A 25,009-nucleotide genomic window follows, 5' to 3' on the forward strand; every position below is an offset into this window, starting at 1 on the left:
ACCATTATTTGACCCATCAGTGAATATATTTGGAGCATTCATGATAGGTGTTTTTCTCGTCATTTTTGGAAAAATTACAGGATGCGATGACCAAAAAGACAATAAAGGATTAGATGGTAAGTGGTTATCAAATGAAACATTAGATTTGCACATGATTATTGCCCAAGTATTTAACTCATTAGCTAACTCATCAATTTGATTCATACTATATGGACTAATAATTTTATTGGGAGAAATTCCATACACTCCCTTTGCTGCTTTTATTCCTTTGAGTATTAATTGTCCTACAGCCTCAGGATACCTAGTAAGAAGAGTGTTAGGAAAATAAGATAAATGTATCCATAATAATGGACCTTCTTGCCAAAATACTCCTGTAGGAATATTTTTTGTTGGTAGTATAATAAATAATAAAGGCAAACATATCAATTCTATCCAAATGCATATTTTCCATATATGTTTCAATGATTTTCAATGCCTTTCTTGCTTCAGGCGTTAATATTCGGGGTGAATTTGGATCTGAAGGACCTTTTAGGATATCAAACAAAGGTCCCAACTCTCCTGTTGGTATACCTAGATAAGGCCTTATCCAATTTATGTTTCCTAATAACTTTTGAAAGTCATTAAGTGATTTGAGTTGATCTACTCGTATTTGAATTTTTGGTGGAGGGACCATGGTTGAGGATAATAGAACTCCTAAATAATTAATTGGAAAATTTAATTGTACTTTATCTATTGCTATCTCTAGATTATAATTTTTTAATAAGTTTGTACGTGTGGCATAACATTCTAGCAATGTGTTTTTATCTTTGTGTGCTAATCATACATCATCCACATAGTGAAATATTTGTAGTTCAGGATTTTGATTTCTAAGTGGCTGGATTACTTTGTTAACATAAATTTGACACCTAGTTGGGCTGTTAGCCATCCCTTGAGGGAGTACTTTCCATTCATATCTCTGATCAGGACCTTCATGATTCAGTGCAGGGATAGTAAATGCAAAACGTGGACTATCCTCAGGATAAATTGGAATTGAAAAAAAACAATCTTTAATATCTATAACAAAAACATACCAATTTTTTGGCAAGGCAGACAATTGAGGAATCCCCGATTGAGCAGGTCCCATAATAAGCATTTCATTATTAATGGCTCTTAAATCTTGCAATAATCTCCATTTACCAGATTTCTTTTTGATGACAAAAATGGGAGTATTATGGCGAGATACAGAAGGTTGTATATGTCCTTCCGCTAATTGTTGTTTGACCAGGTCATGGGCTGTTTGTATCTTTTCTTTAGTCAGGGGCCACTGAGGAACCCATACTGGTATTTCTGATTTCCAAGTAATTTTTATTGTCTCAGTGGCCCCTTCTGAAAATCCAACCCATGTCTGTCCGTTCCTTGATCTATTTGTATTGGTGCTGCTATACCTTGTTCTTGTTTTTCTAATCTTTTTCCTTTCCTAAAACCTTGTCTAGTCATAATAGTGGGTGCATTTTGGTTGATGTTATTTGTTAATGTCAAACATAATTGATCTAGGACATCTCGTCCCCATAAATTTATGGGAAGATGATCCAATACATATGGCTGTATAGTTCCTACACATCCTTCAGGATCCTTCCAATCTAATACCATTGCACTTCTATGGGGATTAGTCGCCACTCCTAGGCCTTGAAGCATTTGAGTGGCTTGTTGTAACGGCCAATGTTTTGGCCATTCTTGATGAGAGATGATGCTAAGGTCTGCACCTGTATCCAGTAGCCCATTAAATTCATGTCCTTGAATATTTAGTTTTAGCATGGGGCGAGAATCTAAATTTAAAGAAAGCATAGCCCAATCTATACCTGTGGAGCCTAATCCCTTGGAACCTCTTTCTACAGTACAACTGGAAAATTTATCATGTAGGTTGGGTATTATTAGTAACTGTGCTATTCTATCTCCTGGTGAAATTACTGATATACCCTTTGGAGAACTGGCTATAATTTTTATTTCACCTTCATAATTGGGATCAATTACCCCAGGACTTATCATAAGTCCTTTTAGAGTAGAAGAGCTGCGTCCCAATAATAAGCCTACTGTTCCTTTGGGAAGAGGTCCTTTTACCCCTGTGGGAATGATTTGAACTCCCATCTCTGGAGTTAGTACTGATCTGGCAGAGATGCAGATGTCCAACCCTGCACTCCCTCTGGTTTGTCTGATGAGGGATCTAATGGACAATGTGTCCTGGGCACTACCCTGATGGGGTTGCTGGGTTCCTCCAGTGCTCCCTATATTTGTGGTTTTGGGCCCCGGAGCATTGGGCCCCCCTGTCCATTTTTTGGCAATGGAGCCCAATGCCTTTCTCCATGATATCGTGGATAAACACCTGGTCCTTGTTCATTTTTTGATAATGGAGTACCCTCTATGGTGGTTTGAGAATGGCATTCATTAACCCAATGTCTCCCTCTACAGCATCATGGGCAAATACCTGGTATTCTACTCCTTTGATAACTAGTATTGTTAAACCCTCCTCCTATGGGGCAATTCCTTTTAAAATGTCCTGTTTGTTCACAATTGTAGCATGTTCTTGGCCTGGCATCTAAAGCCTGTTTTACTGCAGCTGCCACGACTTGCTCTTGTTCATTAATGTCTCTACATAATTTAATATATGTGTTTAAATATTCATGTTTCCATGGTCTAATGACTTCTCTGCCCCAACAATTCACTTGCTCATAAGCCAGTTGTTTTATTAATGGCATTGCTTGTTCTGTATTCCCAAAAACTCTGGTAGCTATTTCTATAAGCCTATCTACAAATTCAGCATAAGGTTCATTAGCTCCTTGTATTACCTTAGATAATTGACCTTAAAACCTCCATGTCCTTGTAAAGTCTTCCATGCCTTAACCGCATCTGCAGCAATTTGTGTGTATACACCAGGATCATATGCAATTTGTTGCTGCTGATCCTCATAAGGTCCCTTTCCTAACAACATATCTAGATTTCTCTGAGGATAACCAGCTGCTGCATTTCGCCTAGCCGTCTCCTTGCAAAATTCCTCATTGGCAACTTTCCATAATAGGTATTGACCTCCATTTAGCACAGCTTTACACATATTAGCCCAATCTGCTGGTGTCATGTTCAAGTTGTTAATGGATTCGACCATGCTTACAGTGAAGGGTGCTTGAGGACCATAGGTTGTTACAGCCTCTTTTAGCTGCTTCACTGTTTTGAAATTTAAAGCATTGTGAATTCGCTGCCCTCCTGCCTCAAATACAGGGCATGTTAATATTTGAGATCCTGTCTCAGGATCCCAACTATCAACTGCGGGGGTTGGGGGCCTCCCAGCATATGGAGGTGGCACTGTTTTGGACACTTACACCCTCTGGTGATAGAAAGGTGTTAGTAGCAGTCTCCTGTAGAGGTGGTGCTGTTGGTTGGACACTTACGCCCTCTGGTGATAGAAAGGTGTTAGTAGCAGTCTCCTGTTGTAACTTTTCCCCTGGTGGCTTTTTCTGCTCAAAACTTTCTTCCTCTGTCTGACTAGCTCGAAAGATCTTCTCTTTTACTTGAATCTTTTCCTCTTTCTGACTAACTTGAGAGACCTTCTCTTTTACTTGAATCAATATGTCTTCTCCTTCCTCTACCTTTGTCTGAACTGAAGGCTTTGGACTAAGCAAACAAGATAACAACACCCACAATGTCAATGTGCCAACTGGCAGAGTTCCTGGGCTTTTTCTATTCTTTTTAAATCTTCACCATGATGGTTCCATTGTGATATATTCAACAACTTCTCCTTAAAAAGCCATGGGCTACATTTTTGTATTATATCAACGTATGCCCTGACTGCTCTTGATTTTACTGGGATGCCTCCTTCCTCTAACAATTTACTTAACACTCTTTTGGTTTGATTTTTACTAATTTCTGATCCCATATTTCTACTATAATACAACCCAACAAGATGACGCCAAACAAAACCGAGACAGAATGAAATAAAAATGGAACCACACAAAATCATTATATCAGCCTTTCTATCCTCCTGAAATGTACATCGTCCTTTCTCCCTATCTGTTCCTCAGATGCAAATAGTTTTTCCTCAGATGTGAGCGGTTTTTCTTCAGTCTCACTCATCTCCAGGGACAGGCAACTTAAAACAAAAGTGAAACAAAACAAAAAAAGAATCTTAAAATGGCTACCCATCCTCTCGCCCTGCCCTCAGGGGCAAGCAGTTTACCTTATCACTTACCCTCAGTTGTTCCCCTTGCGGCCCACCAAATGCCGCAGTCTGGCTGGGCACAATTCAGGAGCCACTTGTCAAAAGAAATGAACTTTATTTTTAGAACACACACACCAAACCACACAGCTCCTCAGGAAAACCTTCAGAGCCCAACTGCCACCACCAGCTTCCCACAAGCCTCTCAACCTCCCACACTCCTCCTGCTCGAGGCCGATTGGCTGGGTCGTGTGGGTGGAGCCAAAAAAAGTCCCCCAATGAGCAGCTCTGTGGTCTGAAAGGGGGGGGGGGGAACAGCCCAATGAGCATCACCGCAGAGGACCCAATCAGTTGGCAGCTAGAATTTTGCTGGGGCCGCTGTGAGCCAATCATCAGCTGGCAGCTGGAAGTTTGCTGGCAGCTGGAAGTTTGCTGGGGCCCCTTCAGCTGTGGCTCTCAACACCAAAGGCCAAATGTTTTCTCTGATATGCAGATGCTAATTCACAAAAAGGGTGGTGGTGGGGAGCCTAGGGAAGAATATAGGTACTTTGGATTAGATAGACAGGAGTGAAGAGAGGGAAGTGGGTATGGGGGTAGAAAGGACAATAGAATGAATGAGACATTGTTACCTATGTGTATATATGATTACACAATCAGTGTAACTCTACATCATGTACAACTAGAAGAATGAGAATTTATACTCCAATTTCATAGACTGTATCAAAATTCATTCTACTGTGTATAATTAATTAAAACAAATTTAAAAATAGGAAAAAAATTTTAAATTAAAAATAAAATAAAAGGGCTGGGGATGTGGCTCAGTGGTTAAGTGCTCCTGGGTTCAATCCCTGTGCCAAGAAAAAAAAAGCAAATAATTTTTTTTTTAAAGAGAGAGAGAGAGAGAGAGAGAGAGAGAGAGAGAGATTTTTAATATTTATTTTTTAGTTTTCGGCAGACACAACATCTTTGTTTGTATGTGGTGCTGAGGATCGAACCCAGGCCACATGCATGCCTGGCGAGCGCGTTACCACTTGAGCCAGATCCCCAGCCCAAAAATAAAGTTTTTCTTTCAAAAATATATGGCATAAATTTATTTTTTTGCTGGTTGGTTTCTTTCTAATAATCATCACTCTATATTCGCACCTTTGCTTCAAGGGCATGTCAGGGTTTTATAGAGATAAGTATTTCCCTTATATCAAGAATTTTAGGGTCAAGTGTAAAAATAATAACCCTGTTTTATCTTTTATAATATGGTATCTCAGTAGCCTATCTGCTACTAGAGGGCAGGAGGTTGTGTGCCAAGTGAGGGATGTAGAGAACAGACTCACTTATTTGAAAATCTGTATAACAAAATGAACCACAGGAGGACAGTGCCGAACAACTGAAGTTAAAATAGGAGCATTCTGGGCTTGGGTGAAGTTTCCAAGAAGCAGTGCTACACATGCCATGAAATTTTTTGGCCTGCAATATTCAAATGGTCCCAATGGAAGAGGGGGGGGGTCTCTGAGGAGGGTTTGCAGAGGCACCATAAGAATAGTAGTTCGGTAGTCCTTCAACACTTCAACATTTATTAATATCTTACTTGTAAACTACTAAAATCCAAGAACCATGGCTGTTCTGTTAATCACTGTATCCTTAGTGCCTTCACCAGGGTCTGCCACACAGTTCAATATATATTTACCAGTGAGTAAGAGACTCTCCTAAGCTCATTTTGAAAAACTTGATCTGACCTCAATATTCTGATATCTAATTCTGACAAGGTCTGCTTAGATTTTTTTTTTTTTTTAAGTTTTTGTTTTGCTACAAGAGAAGACCAACTCATTTTCCAGAACTGGCCAGTTACACAAATAATTCTTTGTTGCTTTCGGTTTCAATCTGAATTGCATTCCAGGAAAAGCCATTTCAAATACGCCTGCAATTAATCAAGAGGTCATTTTCCCAACTGGAAAAACACTTCTGCTAGGTCATTTTAAAACAGAATATCTGAAAGTGTATGCAACGTGGAGGGAGGAAGGGAGAAACGCCACACGTCAGACTTCCAACATAGCCCTATTTTGCTGCTATTTTACAAGCATGTGGCACTGAGCTTCCAAAAACAGCTTGCAGATCGGGCCCATTGCCAGGGCTATCATAACTTATAATCACATCTGAGTGTCTTTAACTCACCTCCATGCAATAAACATGATGACTTAAAAACAAAAACTGTGTCTTGTCACTTTTTTTGCTCAATAGATTAAAGCTTCCTGTTTTATACCATTCTATGGTTAGAACTATCTTACTTGTCCCTTTCCATATATATCCAGTCTATTTTTCACCACATGGACTTTCATCCTGACCAACCATGCCTGGAACTTGTTTTCCTCATTTCTTTCCTGAACACATTGTACTCATTAAAAATTCACCATAAGTCTCTTTTCCTCAGGGAAATATTTCTGACCAACTAATCTTAATTGGGTCTCCTTTCTATACTTACTCATAACACCTTGAATTGTTCACTTGCAATGCTTAGCAGAAATTGAAATTTTACGTTTATTAATATCTTACTTGTAAACTACTAAAACTGAAGAACCATGGCTGTTCTTCTGCTAATCACTGTATCCTCAATGCCTTCACCAGGGTCTGGCACACAGTCCAATACATATTTTCCAGTGAGTAAATACAATCATGTTTAAAAATGCCCACTCTCTTTTCAGTAACATATGAACTTTGCTCTTTGCATCCTCACCTTTCAGCCTTATAGATAAAATAAAGAAATTCTGTTCACAAACACAAAACATGAATTCATGGATGTGGGCTCATGTTACTATCATGTATCTTATCATTGCCATAATCATGAGCATCATCCTATTCTTAGCTTTTGAAGATTCCATAACCCTAAAACAACCCCTATGTCACCAAGATAGATAAATTTCACAAAGAGCAAGGGGAGCTCAGGGATTTCACTTAGGCTTCCTTTACAATATTAGTGATTGTGCTGGATTCTAGGACTCTAGTCTAATATCAGCTATTTTCTTAATATTATTGTCAATAGAAAATCAAAACAATAACAGGAGACTTCTGGTAACATTTTGAATTGCATCATATGAAAATTTTCTCATCATCATATAATGGGAAAAAAATTCAATGAGTTATGGCAAACAAGCTTCCTTGTCACATTAGCTTGCTAGTACTGTCAAAAAAAAAAAAAAAAAGAATTCTACCGTTCTCCCTTTGGGTCCCCAAAGCTCATGTCCTTCTCACATGCAAAATACATTCGTCCCATCCCAACATTCCCCAAAGTATTAATGCATCCTAGCATCAACTCAAAATCCAAAATATCATCTGAATATCATCTAAACCAGGTGGGAGGGAGTAAGATTGCAGGTGTGATTCATCCTGGGTAGAAATTCCTCTCCAACTGTGAATCTGGGAAACCAAATACATGGTTGGTCAGGCATCAGTTCTCTTCCTCTCTCTCTATTATAGCTCTTGCTAGAGACTTAACATGTAATTTTAAAGGACTCCTTCTGCTTTATTGGAGAAATCTTCTGTGGAAATCTCACCAACAAAATCAGATTCATATGGAAGGAGTCAAACTAAATTATCTTATTTCAGACATCAAATGTATATGATAAAATCCAGCAGGAATTCAAAAGTTGTGATATTGGTTGTCTCCAGCAGGGCTGTCAGAGGTTGTTAATACACTCCTTTGAGGTTTTAGCAATGGTGAATTTATGTCTAGGGTGTGGTTTTGTAATTTATATTATTTATATGCTTTATATTTGATGCACTCCTCTGAATGTGCCATATTTCATAATTTTGAAAACAGGAAGGGGATGTAATTTGTTAAAATATTGCTTTGAAAGGATCAAGAGATTTTGTTGTAACTGATTGAGTTGAGATCAAGAGACATTTCAAAATAGATTTGACTCACAGAAAGGCCCTCTCCTATAAGTTCATTAAAAAAACGCTTATTTTTAAAAATGTGTTTTATATCTTTACACTTCAAATCTTTTGTTGTTGTTGTTATTAGTGAACGATGTAAAGGCTAGTTCTGATTTGATCTTTTTCTAAGTGGCCATGTAGTTGTCTCTTCCTATTTAAAAGTCCATCTTTACCTTCCATACTTCCTACATAGTCTTTTTTTTTTCACTTTCTATTCTCTTCCATTGGTGATATGTATATTCAAGAGACATTACCAACATATCAAAATCTCTGGGACACTATGAAGGCACTACTAAGAGGAAAGTTTATTGCATTGAGCTCATTCATTAACAGAATAAAAAATCAATAAATAAATGATTTAACATCACATCTCAAAGTCCTAGAAAAAGAACAAATCAACACCAAAAGCAGTAGAAGAAAAGAAATAATTAAAATCAGAGCTGAAATCAATGTTATTGAAACAAAGGAACAGCTGAAAAAATTGACCAAACCAAAAGTTGGTTCTTTGAAAAAATAAACAAAATAGATAAGCCATGCTAACAAAAAGAAAAAGAGAAATTCAAATTACTAAAATACGTGATGAAAAAGGAAATATCACAATGTCACATCTAAAATACAGAAGATAATTAGAAACTATTTTGAAAATTTATACTCCAATAAAATAGAAAATATCAAAGACATTGACAAATTTGCAGTGGCATATGACCTACTCAAACTGAATTAGGAGGTCATACATGATTTAAACAGATCAATTTTAAGTAATGAAATAGAAAACACCATCAAAAGCCAACCAAGAAAGCTCAGGACCAGACAGATTCTCAGCCGAGTTCCATGAGACATTCAAAGAAAAATTAAAGCCAATACTCCTCAAAGTATTACATGAAATAGAAAAGGAAGGAACCCTTCCAAACTCATTCTATGAGCACCATCAGTACTTGGGCTCATTACACATTATTACTTATGATTCCTATTTACAAGCTCTAAAGGATTATAAATATGTAATGCAAAAATATTAAGTCACATGTAAGTTGTTACCTATTATAAGTTATGAATTAGTGAGGATTAGAGAAAAGGAAAAAGCTTTTTGTTTAGTCCTTAAGCTTATGACACAATTTCCATAGTAGTATTTCCTTTCATCCTCTAAAGATTTCCATTTCATGTTAACATTGTTTCCTTTGAATTTGGAATTTCTCTATGCAGAAGGCCAACTGAGAGTGCTGATAATTTTCACCACTGCCCATAGTATAGCAGTCTCCAACCAGGTAAAAACTGTGGATTGTTCCATGGTACCATTGGTGCCTCCCTGTGATGGCATCCAGCACATGACCATAAGCAGTAGTGATGCTGAACAGGGTACCATTCCATTTGACTGAGCCCATGTGATAATTTGCAATACCTAGACGCCTGGGTGACTTGCAATATCTAGAGACAAATTAGAAGACTAGGCAGAAGGCTTTGGGATTATTTAAATGTTGATTGTCCCAAGTTCTTTGTGTCTTTAGTGAAAAGAAATAAGGAAGCTTTGATGTACTTTAGAGTATGATACATCGAGCAGCTTGTGGCTCAGACATTGTTCTGTGGATATGCTGGATCTGATCTTGAAACCTTGACATTTCAGCTTGATGCATCAACTTGAGTTTTTCGGCTTCTTCCTAAGTGAAAAATAGACACACTAATACTTAGCAAAAAGTGAGGTCCGCTTCATTCTGATTGTCTAAACTATTGATTTGTCCTTATTTCCTTTAATCCACAGGAACAGTAAACAGTCCCTGAATCTCCCCACTCCATTCACTTACTCCAGCTTACTTCTGAAGTTATTCACACTACTACTCTTCATCTACATCCAGAAACATTGTTTCAGTCCCTGAAATATAGCTGTCCCTAGAATTCCATCCTAAAGCTCCCTTCCCATTTACACTACACAAGTTCTTTGAGTAATCTTAGTCACATCTTGACCTCAATCCTCTTTCCCAACTTTCTTTTTCATTTTTAGAAAAATATTAACTGTGTTTGTAAGAGGAAAAATTGACACAAAAACAGAATGTCTAAGTGATATGCAGCCAGGAGGCATCTGAGCCTTAGATGAGGACATGTTCCAGGTCACCACACTTTGGAGGGAAAAATACAAGAAAATACTGAGGAGATCAAACACCAGAGTTTGCCCATAATGGCCTTCAGGTTAGAGCTCCAATCTCCCAATACTCTAGGGCAGTTACTAAAAAACAGGTACCTGCAGGTTCCCCGATAAACCAGAGGGAAGGTTGGGGTATTGTCTGTCTCATCAGAGGCTCACATAGGAATTCCCTAAAGGATTTCGGTAGTAGCAACACTGTAGATCCCACTCACTGGAAAGGCACTCAGAAGACTATGAGATAATGGCCTTTAGTTATCTCCTTGGGGCTTCATTCACCACATATAAACTGGGGACAGAACAGTTCTGCTTGACGGTAAACAGATTAGATGAGCAAATGCTGCAGAGGGCTTTGTACAGTGCGTGGGAAATAAGAACTGCTGCTTATTGAGTGATGATAAACTAAAGGACTTGGTGAAATAAGCACTGAGTTCAAGGCCATCAGAATCAGATATGACTGATGCAAGGACAAGAGCAAAGACACTGAAATATGAAATTGACATAAAAAAGTATGATCAGAGCAAAGAATTGTCCAGAGTAATTAACAAATTAATAGAAAAAGCAAGTTACTGTGGGACAGAAATACCATGGTTTATACTTAAAATTCATATTCTTACTATATGCCAAACACCATTCTAAATGCAAATACTAAGGCATTTCATTATGACAATACCCTTAGAAAATATGTGTAACCACCATTTCCATTCTAGACAAAAAGAAAAGGCACAGAGGACACAGATAACTTGCTTAAACAATGCATTTGGTAAAGGTAGAGCTCGGATGCACACCCAGCTGTCTGGCTACACAGTCCCTGCCCTTAGCCACCCTAGTAGTCTGAATCTCCCCCACGGGTACTCTTTCACGGTCTTATCCTTATAGGGAAAGGACAGAAACACAGTCCTGAGATGCAACAATTGATCAATACCCCCAGATGACGTTCCTGCTCCAACTGTTGCTGTGCCAGACTCTTTGCTCTTTCTATCTCTATTTGTCTTAGTTGCTGCTCATGGAGTCTCTCCTTCTCTTCCATCATTTGCCGCATATGCCTGCGAATCTCCTCCACACTTTCTGCTTCAGCCTTGGCAGCCTCTGCTTTTGCACGTGCCTCTGAAGAGAAAGAAAAAACAAATAAACCTTCTAGGACAGCTCTGTCCCTCCCTTGGGCCTCCTGTTCTCATTCATTATTGTTCTAAACCATAGAGAAAATTCCCTGCCATTGTTTTTCCTTCCAGATTACCATCTGCAGCTGATCCTGCCATATTCAGATACCACCTGAGGTTAAGAAGGTTCTTTGTCTGTCTTGCTTCAGGTGAATCATCTCAGCTAGGCCAGGACACATGAATTTCAAATTTCTGGACATTTCTTGTCTTTTTTGCATTACTTCTGTTCTCTTCTCACCTTCCATCTCCTTTTCCTTGGCTGTGAGCCTGGTCTGTCTGTAGAACAGCTTTACTCACAGACTCTTTGGACTTTAAATACTTTTGCAGAGCTTCCTCAGCCTAGGAACCCCAAAAACATGCAGTTAGAACCTGGCAATGGTGATTGGCAATATGATAAAATCATGATTACTTTTTCATCAAACATCTTTTCCTGTTAAAAGGCGCTTTGCCTGCACCTGATGGAGATGTCCATCAAGCCTCTCCACAGGTGGGGTCCCAAACCTGGCTTAGCCAGTCAGAGCACCCAAGGCCCCTTGTTGAAAGGTGGAAAAATACTATGACTTTAATGTTATAAAGGCTGATATGGGTGCTGGCAAAGACACCTGTTCTGTCACCAGGGCTGTAAACTTGGGTTAGACTTAGACCCAGCAGTATCTCTTTGTAGCCATGTGGGTAAGTTTACTTGAAAATGAAGCCAATAGTCAGGAGAATGGAGCACACTAATGAAGTAGGATTTGGAAAGAAAAAAGGAAACAGACAACTGCTGATGCTGTTTGAACACTGGAATGTGACCATCATTTTATAGTCTAGTTGGAATTGCTTTTCTTAAACACTTGAAACTAAATACCAGGCACATAATTCCCAGGCATGCTCAGTGACAGAGTAAGTCTGAGCCAGATGAGACATCAATCTCATCTCTGTTCCTATACGCATGTCCTTTCTTCTGTTCTCAATGCTTTTTGTTAAAGAGGGGCCCCAGGATTTATCATAATTAATAGGTAAAACCAGGAATACCTGTATTCCTTTCCTGAATTGCTTGTGGTACTTTGTCTTCAGCTTCTCTGTCTTCTGAAGGTAGAGGTTATGGCCTCCTGGTTTAGAATAAAGCCCCTGTTTCACTACTTCTTCTAGAGGACCAAAAATATCCTGAAGAAAGCTGAGCAATGATCTGAAGAGGCTTCTTCATTCACTTACAAATGTCTTTCTGCTTTTCATCTAATAGGGTCTTCAAAGGGACAGGAATCCTCAGAGATATTAGCCACACCTCAGTACTTATGGAATTTATCTTACAGCAAATCTCTATTATTTTTGTTTAAGAAACTTCAAGGAATATAAGCAAGACTGTGCCCTTCCTGAAAAACTTTCAAGGACTTGAGAGTCTATGAAAAATGACATTTAGCTGGGCACAGTGGCACATGCCTGTGTGCCAGTGGCTTGGGAGGCTGAGGCAGGAGGTTAGGGAGTTCAAAGCCAGCCTCAGCAAAAGCGAGACACTATGCAACTCAATGAGACCCTGTCTCTAAATAAAACACAAAATAGGGCTGGGGATGTGGCTCAGTGGTGGAGTGCCCTTGTGTTCAATTCCCAGTACCCACCTATCCCCACCTCCCAAAAAAAAGAAGAAAGAAAAATGACATTTACTTTCGGGTGTGAAATTTTCTGAAACCCCTCTATTTCAATTTCTGCTTTAGAGGTGATCTTATGACCATAGACCTCTAACCTCAAGCCCTCGTTTTAAATGCAGCCTACTTTTCCATCATTTCTGACTTCAGTGTTTTCCACCCTCAAGGAGAAGGTAGAAGTCAATAATTAGCTGGAATGATGTCAGCTGACTAAATTAATCCTGGATACATTATACTTTAGTTGATCCACAGGGAAATTCTTTCTGCTTTATTAATAAAAGAATACTTTGCAAATATAATGATATAAAGGGATGTACTCAATACTTTGTAAATGCAATGTGTTAAATACTTTGTAAATACAATGTTTTAAAGGAATTAAATCAATTCAAATTAGCCAATTGGTGTAACATGGGAAAGGTTGTGTGCACATTTGAAAATTTCAGATGCTAAAAGTCCAGAGTACTTTTATACATTTGTTTGTTTTCAGAATGAGAGTGATAATGTGGCCACATAAGTGACCATCATTTTATAGTCTAATAGGAATTGCTTTTCTTAAACAGGTTTTATTATACCTTCTTTTCTATTAACCCTAATGCCCATGAACTAGAAAAACAGTTACCTATAATTGCTTCTGGAAACTTTGGTCCTCATCCTTGAAACAGTTCTTTGTGAAGATTTCTATGGCCTCTCTCTCACTGGCCCTGTGCAGGTCCAGCAGCTCTTGGAGGGTCTCTTTGGACAGCTGCACCTTCTGGCCCATCAGCTTTTCATAGTGGGCAAGGACCTTTTTTATTGCAGCTGCATTTTCTGTCTGGGCAGTGCCAGGACTTTGTTCTCCATGAATGGCAAATCCCCACTGTTGATAGTGTTGATGTAGGTCAGCACCAAGTTCTCTAGACCTTTACCAAGGAAAAGATGCTTGTGTTATTAGAGAGATACTTTATTATCTATGCCATTGAATTCTGAGAACAGCCAGTTGTAATGGTGCACACCTGTAAGCCCAGGGGCTTGGGAGGTTGAGGTAGGAGGATTGAGTTAAAAGTCAACCTCAGCAACATAGTAAGGCCCTGAGCATCAACTCAGCAAGACCCTGTCTCAATGTATTTTTTATAAAAATATAAAGAAGGGCTGGGGATGTGGCTCAGTGGTTCAGTACCTATGGGTTCAAGCCCGAGTACCAAAAAGAAAACACAAAAATTTAAGAACATTCATTTAACAACATACTGCCCCCAATTTTTCAGCATTCTAAACAGTATCCAAGTAGTCTAGATAAATTCCTTTGGCAAATTATGAGAGTAAGAAGTCGGGTGTTTCCTTTTTTGAGAAAAAAAGCAGGGTTCAAAGAAAATAGGAAAAATGTCAAAATGTAGCTCATAGCGGATGGTCCACGTTTACTCCTTCTCTGGAGAAGTAAAAAGTCATGCACATTCATTTGATTAGAATGCTATATGGTTTCGCCTCTTTAACCTCCCTTTCTTTCCTTCTTCCTCAGTTATCCATTTTTTTCAAAACTCTTTCACTTTTCACAGATAAACCAGTATGGGAGATACCATCCTCTGAAAAAGGGTTGATTGAGCAATTTAGAACAGGTTTCCGTTATTCTTTGTTGGAACTTCCCTGATTTACTTCTTGACCATTTACATTCTACTTCCCTCTATAATATAGCAGTTGTTTACAAAGTTCTGAAAGAGATGTTAGGAAACCTAGAGCCAGAAGTGTGCTTAGATATCTTTAGAGGTTCTAGATTTGGGGGCCTTAGTCCCATATTTATATTGTATTTAGATTAGAAAAATGTGGAAACTTCCAATTATGATCTATACCAATTACCTACAAAAAGAAGTTATATAAACCTAATCTACACACAGATATTGTGGGCTTACAACCTCTCATGCTCTATGGTGAATTTATTAATATGGGAGAGAACAACTTTGAGGTTTTGGACTACATGGTTAATAGCATGTGTATCTATATTAATAATAGTATTTTATATGTTGTTCCCAGATGCTATCTGGATAGCATCTTTAGTGCTTTTAGAAGAGCCAGATCTCTGACACATCTTTGAATGTTTACAGTGTTTGAGCCACACACATAACTACTGCTCTACCATTTACAACTCAGCCTGTGTGTACCTCTGGGATGCATTTTCTCCAATGCTGGTAGAGCCCATGACTTTTATAAAAGAAAACAATGCAAGAGAGGATCAAAACACATAGAAACAAATACACATTTTAGCTTTATTGTAACCTAGATTTAATTTCTAATCTCATTCTTGCCCTTTCTCATGAAAACATTGAAAATTTCTTCAAACTGTCAGATTGCAGGTGAAACCAGATTAATCAGGTGTCAGAGAAGACAAAGATAACTTAAATTGCAAATATGAACCCTGTTAGAACCTTAGATGGCAAAGGAAGAAAAATAGTATTAAGGCATTTCAAACTCTGTGTTAGTCCCCGCTAGTATTGTGTCTAATTAAGCAGGGAAAAGGAGGAGGAAAAAAAAAAAAAAAAAAACCTTACCAGACAACTGATGAATTCTGCTGCCTGTCTGAACACCAAAGTTCACTTTACTCCTGCTGTGTTTCCTAGGGCCCTTCAGGCAAAGCTGCACCCAGTCCTGATAGATGTTTCTTTCCCCTCCCCGGAGTCCGCGGTGCGGCTGGGGGAGGCGCCATATTGGAAGGTATAAAACTCCAGAAACGCGGAGTGACACACACACAAAAATACCCTAGACCGGCTCATTCCCCCATCTTTAAGGGCCAAGGCGCAGTACCCAGAGGACCTCCTGGACAGCGGGGGCATGGCGCAGGCCAGGCCGCGGCGGGACCTGCGGGGGCGAGAGCGCCTGCGCAGCCACAGGAGGGCGGGGGGGGCGGGGCGGGAGGCAGCGGCTTCTTTCTCATCGTAACCTGCAGCTTCCTCATGAGCTGCCGGTTCCCTTGACCTCCTGGGTAATTTTAAAAACTAACTGAACCTAGTAAATCTCTTCCCACCCCTGCTGGCGATCTTACCTTATCTAGGTAAAATCCGGAGCAGAGATCTTTTAGAACAGGCAGAAAACCTGCTTTAAAGGAGGGCTTGGTCAGGGTCAGTACCAACAGTTGTCCTTTAGTTTAGCTGTGATGAGTTCTGATGAGCATCTTCCCACAATCCTGGGGATTTTCCTTCTTCTCCAGCTCCCACCTCGCAGCAGACCCTTGGATATGGAGTATACGCACGCCAAAAGTCAGAAGAGGTTTTCAAACTTCTCCACAGGAAACGGAAACCACAGAGTCAATTCAGTTACTAGATGGTGCCCAGGGGATATTCTGAGCACCTCTTGTGGAAGGTTTGGATATATTTGGCCTAATTTTCCAGAAATTGCAAAGCGTTCCTGAAGGAGAAATGTTACCAAGGAGAGCTTCTGCAAGTTTTCCAAGTGTGTTTTACCTCTTTTGAAATATGATATTTACCTCCAGTTGGGAAGAACATATTTTTTGAGGTCTGGTTTTCTGAAAAGGTATTTGCAGTCACATAGGAATTAGTTTGTTGCTTTTACAGTAGGTTCCATAGTTGAGAACTTTAATTTACAGGAAATGACAAAAGGTCTTGGCACTTAGTACACAATGAATGCAGGCAAGGAAATTATTTTCTAAACATCTGCTATATTCCATGCACAGTGTTCACTGGTTTATGTGGAGTAAATATTCCACAAATATTTTCTCCCAATTTAAAAGAGCTAGGGCCCTGAGAGATTTTTAACTTGTTCAAAATTATAGAGCTACCAATTAATTGATCTTAAGTTTCAAACCCAAGCACTCTTTGAAGTCCTCTGGTTTGTGGTGTGTATTCTCATGATTGTCACCAGTACCATGATTCTTTTTAATAATTAAATCTCAATTTATTCTGTCTTTGGTTCTTTTGGATAAGGGGGCAGTACTGGGGATTGAACCCAGGGCGTCATGCAGGCTAGGCAAGTGCTCTACCACTGACTACATTCCCAGCCCCTAGATCTCAATTTTTTCTGACAACAATGCTACAGGACTGTTGCTTTTATCTGTAATTTAAAATAAACACAGGGGTTCTTAGACTGTGTTTCCTGAGGTTCCAGTCCTGAGCCCAGGATTTGAGATTGAGGGATTTGCTAAGAAGGTGATCCTACAAAGCAGAGTAGCAGAGAGGGAAAGAGAAGATGGGAAGAGAATAAAACCAAGTTACAGAGTCAGAAGATCATTTTGTGAGCCCAGCCCCGTGAGCTAACTCTAGGAAACAGTATAAAATCTGCCTGGGAAGCTGTCCTTTAGGATGGGGGCTTTTGCCTTCCATTTCCTTTCATATCTGAATGGGGATTACTACTGGGAGTATTGACCCTCTAGCATTGCTGGCCTGGCCCACATGTGGGTTGAAAGCAAATGCTCAGATAGGGTGTCTCTGATGTTTGCTGTAAGATGCCATTGGAATGTGCAGAAAGGGTAAGAGACATGGGGAGATGGTTGGAACACCCACACCATTTGTGAAGACCCCTTTCTCTCTGCCCAGATCTCCTCATATTTCACAGAAAATCCACTTCTTTCCTTCAAGACTTCTTCAAATGTTCAGCTAGTCATAATTTTTTTAATGTATCTAGTATAGGAAAGTCTAAGTGATAGTCCTCATTACTGCCATCGATTTCAGGTCATAATTGATATTCAAGATCTTTCCCTCTTCTACCCATTCTAAATTGTTCATACTTAGCCAGAAGTTCTTCTTGTGCATTCATACGGGACAAAAAAAAAAAAAAATCTGATTCTATGTTCCATTTAGGCTATGCTTGCTTCCAATACATTTGAACAGACCACAGAAATAACACAAGACTCCCAATGAATCCTTGAGTAGCATCATGCACAATATCCTCATTTAAATCATGGTCAGTTAAGTCTGCCAGTAAAACAACCTCGTTCATTGCCTGCTGGTTAGTGTAATAGGAAGTTTACAACATAGCCACATGGCAGCTACAGATTTAAATTTAGTGCAACCTTACTATGACCCTTGGGAGAAATACTGCCTAACTCCACCCTGATAATCAACTCTCTGCTCCAGTAGGAACTCAAGAAGTGTTTAGAGGATCAGAGATTCACAAATGAGTCCATGGGAACATTTCTATTTTAATCCCTTGGTTCCCAGGCCTATATATTTAGCCAGCCTGCAATGGCTGTTCGTTCATCAATTGTATACTACACCTTGAATGCCAGTGAACAATCCCACAGTGTGTCTTAGTTACATCACTAAGTGGATATTCCTTTTTTCTAAAAGCCTGACAGCTTCTCCATGATGTATCAGTACTAGTGCATCCTTGCTTGACTTGCTGCTCCTCTACCTAGAACCCTTATATTTTATCTGTTCATCACTTTTTTAAAAAGAAAACTCTTTTCATTCAGACCTTTCTCTCAGGCTTTGAACTGGGGGTATCCCAGGCTATGGCCAACAGTAATGGATATTCTAACAAGAAGCTCTATGTTTTAGAAATTTGGATTAGAAATATGTAGGAACTTCAAATGACATTTATAAATGGGATCTGTAGGGTTGGCCCAAGATGATTATAGTTAGGCTCTCTCCTCAAGCTTTCTGGTGGGCTATTTTTAGTATGTAGCCAAGGTCATAAACACTTTGATGCAGCATATGTACTCAGAGTCATAAACATGTTCTTGTGGGCATGGCCTCACTTATTTAATCTGTTAGCAATATGCCTTCTTATTTTCTGTTAGCAATGTGCCTTCTTTTTGGCCGGCATATAAATAGGCCTCTGGAATGATTGGTGCCGCAGTCTGGCTGGGCACAAATAACCGAGCCGCCACGAGGCACTTGTAGGTTCAAACAGGAAACTTTATTGCCTGAACTCCAACAGCACTCCATGCACACTCCCCGGGAACTCTCCCAAACACCACCCACGTGGCCCCTCTCAGGCACACCACCCCAAGTGGAACTCCCTACACTGGAACTTCACCAACCAACACGAACTCCCCAGGAATTGCTGGGAGAACTCCAAAATAGTGGGCGCCCAAGGCGGACAGCAGGGGCCTATATACGATTGAATAAATCCAGCATCATCTTAATGGCTCACCTCTCAACCATTACTTCTGGCAAAATGCCAGGGGCCATTCCAACTGGGCTGTGGCTCTCAACAGACTGGGGTGGGGGAAGATATTGCTGCCTCCAAAAAAGTATGTCTACTATCACTACTGCACCTGGCATGTTCATTCACCTGCCAAAATCCTGAATCTGTTTTCAGTGTCTGAGACCATGAAGGACAGGCCCATGTCTCTAACTATCCTCAACCAGGCCACAGATTGTGGACCTGTAGACAAGTGCACTTATCGTCTGAACACAACAGAGTATTTTCAGTTGGAACCACTTGGAGCAGAAGTATCTCACAGCCAAACTTGACCCAAATTTCTGACCAAAATACTGATTAAATCACTATGAGAAAATATTTTTTGTAAGTCACTATCTTTCGGAATAAATTTTAAGCAGCAATGTGCCACTACTTAAACACTGGTAGTTATAATTTACCTTGATTACAATGAGGAACCATAGTTACTTCTTCACAGTAGAGGTATAAGGAGTTTATTTGGAATACAGGGCACGACATGGCTTTTCTGTGGTCCATGTTGAACTGACAGAACCAGCAACCACAGTTCAAAATCAATGTCACTGAGAATTCAGACTTCTTAAGGTGATGATTTGGTTCACCTCACAAAGAACATAGAACATCTGAAGTGTCCCTGAGAATAAGGAAACCTACTAAGCAGTACTATAATATGACTATATGTGTCACTCCAACATTCATATGTCCCCAAGGTGATAGTATTAGAGGTGGGAGCTTTGGATAAATAATCAAATCATGAATGTTCTGCCCTCATGAATGGTGTTTGTCATTACAATAGATGTCAAAAGGGACAAACAAATCATTTTACCATTCCCCCATGTCAGGACACAGCAGCTAGGGGCAATGTTGGATGCAGAAAGTGAGCCCTGAGCAGCAACTCAATCTTGGACTCTCCAGGGTCCAGAATTGAGGGAAATAAATTTCTATTATTTATAACTTTCAAGTCTATGGTGTTGTTAGAGCAACTGGAATGGACCAAGGCAAGTGGGAAGACAGGCAAATGAAGAATATCAGTTATGGTTTTAAAAGCAGCTACTGTAAACAGGAAGTTAGTTTTCCACTAATCGTTCTTTAATAAATCCTTGCAGAGTTTCCTGGTGACAATGAATTTTTACACCTTAGATATGAGGTGTCCTCCAAAGCTCTTGTGTTAATACATAAGATGAAATGATTATATTATGAGAGCTGTAATATAATCAATAAATTAATTTATTCAATGGATTAATATTTGAAAGGACTACTGTACTGGGAGGTAATTCAAGGCAGGCATGGCTGGTAGAGGTGGATCACTGTGGTCATGTCTTTGAAGTATATGTTTTGCTTACTCTCGCTCCCTCTTTCTGTCTCTGTCTCTCTCCACCACCACCACCATATCTCTCTCTCCTTCTTGGCTACCATGAATCAAGAAGTTACCTTCCACTGTACTCTTCTTTCATGATGTTCCACCTCATCTTGGGCCTAGAGATATGAAGCTGGCCATCAGTGGACTGAACCTCTGAAACCAGGATCTCAAAAAAAAAAAGTCAACTTTTCCCCACCTCTAAGTTGTTCTGGTCAGGTGTTTTGGTCTCATAAATGACCATAACCCATACGGATACACTTTTTGAAGAGACTCTATCATGGACTGGTTCTACTGCAGAAGAGGGAGACTAAATTATATTCCTTATAGTCCAATTTGTACTCCAGATTATGTTACTGCATCCAGTTCTACCTGGGCTGGAACAAGTTTCATGCTGGTGAGTACTCTGCTTCAGGCCTATGCCTTTGCTATTTTTCCTGCCCTAAGACTTCTCTAATGCTCAGACTGGATCTCTCATTAGAACACACTTAAAATCATTCCTGTACAAACTAGAAGATAAGTCTGTGGGATCAGTCTTCATCCCAAAGGGACGGAAGTTGATGAATAAATGCTTTTCTTTCTTGACTTCTTGGGGTCGGAGTTCTGAAATGCATTATGTACCATTCCTCAAAATATTCCAGTGTAAATGAATGGTTCTAACACAGCTGCCTAAGTCTTTTTTTGTGCACATCTTGCTACCATGGGTCCTAGATGCTGTATGTGGAGATATAGGATCTGTTTGCCTGGTGAGGTTTTGATCTTGTTTTGATCCCATCCCTTTTTCTATGCCTCAATTCCTCCCTTTTAGAATGGAAAGGTTGACTCTGTGCCATTACTTATTAGATATATGTAACGTGCTTTTGGTTTTTATAGAGTTTCATAGCCAATAGTTTCCCAGGAGTGTCAAAAGAGACTTTGGATGTGGATATTTGGGCAATCTGAAACTGTAAAGAAAATAATACTATTAGTAATGGACTGAATGCATTTTGCATTGTGAGATGGACATGAGCTTTTGAGAATCAGGAGCAGAATATTTTGGTTGGGATATGAGGTATACTCCAAAGGATCCTGTGTTAATGCAGGAATTATCAGAAGTAAAATGATTATAGATCATTAGAACTGTAAAGCAATCCTAGTTTCAATGTCTAAGTCGGTGGTAAAACATTTTTATTGGAAAGTTCACCTTTAAAGTGAATGTATAAACACTCTTTCCTAACACAGCTTTTTAATTGTACTCTTCTTACACAGCATCAAAGTAAAATTTCATGATCAAGTTTTTCAATTGTCTTTATATAAAATTGAAAAATGCTATTTTTTTCCTTCAACTATTGAGGGCATATTATACTGGTAAAATGTAATCCAATGTGAGAACCACTGAATATGTAAAGAAAGACAGAGCAAACTTCTCAGTTCTTTTTTTTTTTTTAAGAGAGAGTGTGTGAGAGAGAGAGAGGGAGAGAGAGAGAATTTTTAATATTTATTTTTTAGTTTTCGGGGGACACAACATATTTGTTTGTATGTGGTGCTGAGGACCAAACCCGGGCCTCACGCATGCCAGGCGAGCGTGATACCGCTTGAGCCACATCCCCAGTCCACCTTTTCAATTCCTAATAAAACTTTATCTTGAAGAGGGCATGAATTACAAAACAAAGTGAGAAGGGATCTGTGTTAATGTTACAAAATGTTTGAGCATCTCTATCAACAATGATAAATTATATTGGATAAGTTGCAGAAGTCATCACAAGGAGGCTTTATTTCTTTAGAATCTTGAAGGATTCCTCAAATTTAGCAAGGAGATATTGTAGAACATTTATTTTAGAGCAAAGAAATGGAATGAGAGAGAGTATATAATGACAGAAAGTAAATGGTTCAGGTTAACCTGTGTCACTGCAGGTGGTGGGCTTACTGAAAGATCAGTGGCCACCTGGGCTATGGACTGTCTTTCAGAGGCATGCTTCAGCCTTTATTTTTCACTACTGTCAATCTGATAGCAGGAGCAAAGAAAGCATAAAGAGGAGATAATGGAGAAAGAGAGAGCTCATCAAGAGGCTGTTGCTACAGTTTGGAAAATATGTTATGTCCCTGCCCCTTTGGCTTGAGGGTAAGCCCTGCACCACAGGACCATCCAGGGAGGCTGGTTCCTGGTATCCCTTGATTCTATTCCCAAGAAGCCATTTTACTCATCTACAAGGTTCAGACAGAAAGAGAGGAATGAGGAATTTGTGAAGTGCAGACTCAAATTCTGTGACACAGATGTACAAATAATCTATATTTACTCTCTTTGGCCATACCAGCTTGCAGTGCAGTTAGAAAAAATATAACCTCTCTCTAGGTTGCCGTGAACTCCTCATGTAAAATATAATCACAGAATATTTAAAGGCAAACGTTTAGTATAACTCTGAGATATATGCAACCATATCTGATAGAGATTTCTTTTAATCCTGAAATTAAACTTGGCAATTTCTGGAGACGAATCCAAGCTGGGCTAAGTACAGTGTTCTCATAGTTACTGAGACAGAGAGGGACATACCTAGTAGACACGCACATTGTCCAAGCCTAAATAACAACAGTCCTTTCTCTATTAATGGGATCTAAAATGTCAGTGTCTTTCTGTCTGTCTCTCTACCTCTCTTATATATTTTGTTTGTTTTCATTTTGTTCATGCAGGTATAAGACATGACTCTACAAAAGAAGATACTCAGGCTTATTTGTTCTTTCTGACCACAAGGAAGATTTATGATCATTATTTGATAACGGAAGAAAAACGCAAATTTGGCATCATTCTTCTCATTCCATGATTTCAAGCTGTTGCAAGAAAGAACATCTCTTAAAATGATATTTGGAAAGCCTCATAAAAGTTAAAATATTGATTAAGGAAAGCTTGTTGAAATAGTTTCCTAAACTGATAGTTTAATGACACTTTATTTAACTGAAATAAAGTTCTTCTCTGTTCCATTAGTTGAATCCCCGAAATAAATGTAGTATCTTCTTTAGAAATAGTTTTGCTTTAATTTGTGGTTTTCTTTGATTGTTTGTTTGTTGTTTTTACATGTACTCAATTTGGGGTCTGGAGAATATACTCAGACAGGATTAGTATCACTTTTTTGATATCCATGTGAGATAGCTATGCAGAGTCTGCTAAAACTGAAATGTCACAGCAATATTGAGACAGACTTTCTAGCACACCAGACCTTACATAAAGATTAATGTCGTTACAGAACGTCACTGATGAAAGTTCAGGCTTGTGGTACTTTCAAGGTAGCTATCCATAAAAACGAAACTCAAATCCAGCTGAAGTACGATGACACTAAACCCTTGCTTGCCCCAAACATCTTAATACAAAAGAGCTATGTCTATTTCCATCACAAATATTATCATACAATTCTCAACTATTTCTTCAGCAATGAATGATTTAAAAAATTGTGAGACACATGGGAAAATGAAGTTAAAACATATATAGAATTATATATTATGATGAATTATATATGTATGATGTTTAAGGATTCTAGCAGAAAGGTGATTAATATACATGAACAGATGTGGATTTGCAGGAGGAAAGTGGAAATTGTTGACAGTCAGATGGAAACTCTGTAAACCACAAATCACAATATTAGTAATGAAGAATTCTTCAGTGGGCTCAACAAAATACTACACATGAATATAACAGAGAGAAGAATCAGAGCCCCTGAAAAAAGTTCAATAGAAATTAACTAAACAGCAGCACAAAGAGATTCATGAGTACAGTCAATGATAGCTGAGTTCCCAGGAGCTTGGGGCATCCCCAAAACCAATGTCAAAGAGTTTACTGTAAATATGATTGAGATTCCAAAAGACAAAATGGAAAGGGAAGAGAACATGGCTGAGAGCTTTCTGAAACTACTCAAAGACAACAAACCACAGGTCCACAAGTTCAGAGAACCCGAGTAGAATAAATGCAAGGAAAACACACTCATGCACATCATAGGCAACATAATAAAACCTAATATAAAGTAAGCATTTTGCAGGCAACTAGAGAAAATGTTACATATGAGGAATTAAAAATAAAAATAGGAGCAGTTATTTATGGAAACTCTACAAGTGAGATAAAATAGAAAAAACATCTCTAAGATATTGAATAGAAAATGGCAATTCCAAATTCTTTACCTAGTGACAATGTTTGTAAATAAATGTAAATACAGAGATTTTAAAATTTTTATTTTATTTTTTATTAGAGCTTAATGATTACACATAGTTTCTGGGTTCATCCTGATAAACTCAAACATGAATGAAAATCCATTTCAGTTCATGATCTCCATCTCCCCTCACACTTCCCCTCCTCTCTCTTCCTCTATTCTACTAGCCTTCGTTTTACTTGTCTATTAATTGTAAATACAGAGTTTTACAAATTATAAAAACAATGAAAACAAATATTAATGGATTCAATGTAATCCAAGAAAAAATATGATTTTTTTCTGGGAGGTACAGAATGATCCAATAATTTATATAGAAATGCAAATGTTTAAGTACAGCCAAGAAATTTTTGATGAACAT

The 25,009-nt window shown here is 38.8% G+C and overlaps 2 protein-coding genes across 4 annotated transcripts in view; both read right to left on the reverse strand.

Annotated features, from left to right (window-relative positions):
- Nucleotides 1-8,392: 8,392 nt before the first annotated feature.
- Nucleotides 8,393-16,241, reverse strand: LOC114092522 (guanylate-binding protein 5-like). 3 transcript variants are annotated; one of them, XM_071618024.1, is made up of 7 exons: nt 16,028-16,241; nt 15,537-15,675; nt 13,640-13,919; nt 12,413-12,623; nt 11,637-11,737; nt 11,164-11,345; nt 8,393-9,759 (listed from the first exon to the last, which is right to left on the reverse strand). In XM_071618024.1, the coding sequence occupies exons 5-7, from the start codon at nt 11,641-11,643 to the stop codon at nt 9,640-9,642; spliced, it is 309 nt and encodes a 102-aa protein (XP_071474125.1). In that variant the 5' UTR covers nt 11,644-11,737; nt 12,413-12,623; nt 13,640-13,919; nt 15,537-15,675; nt 16,028-16,241; the 3' UTR covers nt 8,393-9,639. The 3 variants fall into 3 exon arrangements, with proteins under 3 accessions (XP_071474125.1, XP_071474126.1, XP_071474127.1); XM_071618025.1 differs by lacking the exon at nt 15,537-15,675; XM_071618026.1 differs by lacking the exon at nt 16,028-16,241 and having other exon boundaries at nt 12,413-12,489; nt 15,537-15,827.
- LOC114092546 (guanylate-binding protein 5-like) overlaps nt 13,640-25,009 on the reverse strand; it is a 32,221-nt gene continuing 20,851 nt past the window's right edge. Inside the window, 2 exon segments of the mRNA XM_071618613.1 lie at nt 13,640-13,919; nt 15,790-15,963. Of these exon segments, the coding sequence (XP_071474714.1) occupies nt 13,640-13,919; nt 15,790-15,963 (454 nt within the window).

This window comes from Marmota flaviventris, chromosome 10 (assembly GCF_047511675.1).
Source record: "Marmota flaviventris isolate mMarFla1 chromosome 10, mMarFla1.hap1, whole genome shotgun sequence".
NCBI classification, from domain to species: domain Eukaryota; kingdom Metazoa; phylum Chordata; class Mammalia; order Rodentia; family Sciuridae; genus Marmota; species Marmota flaviventris.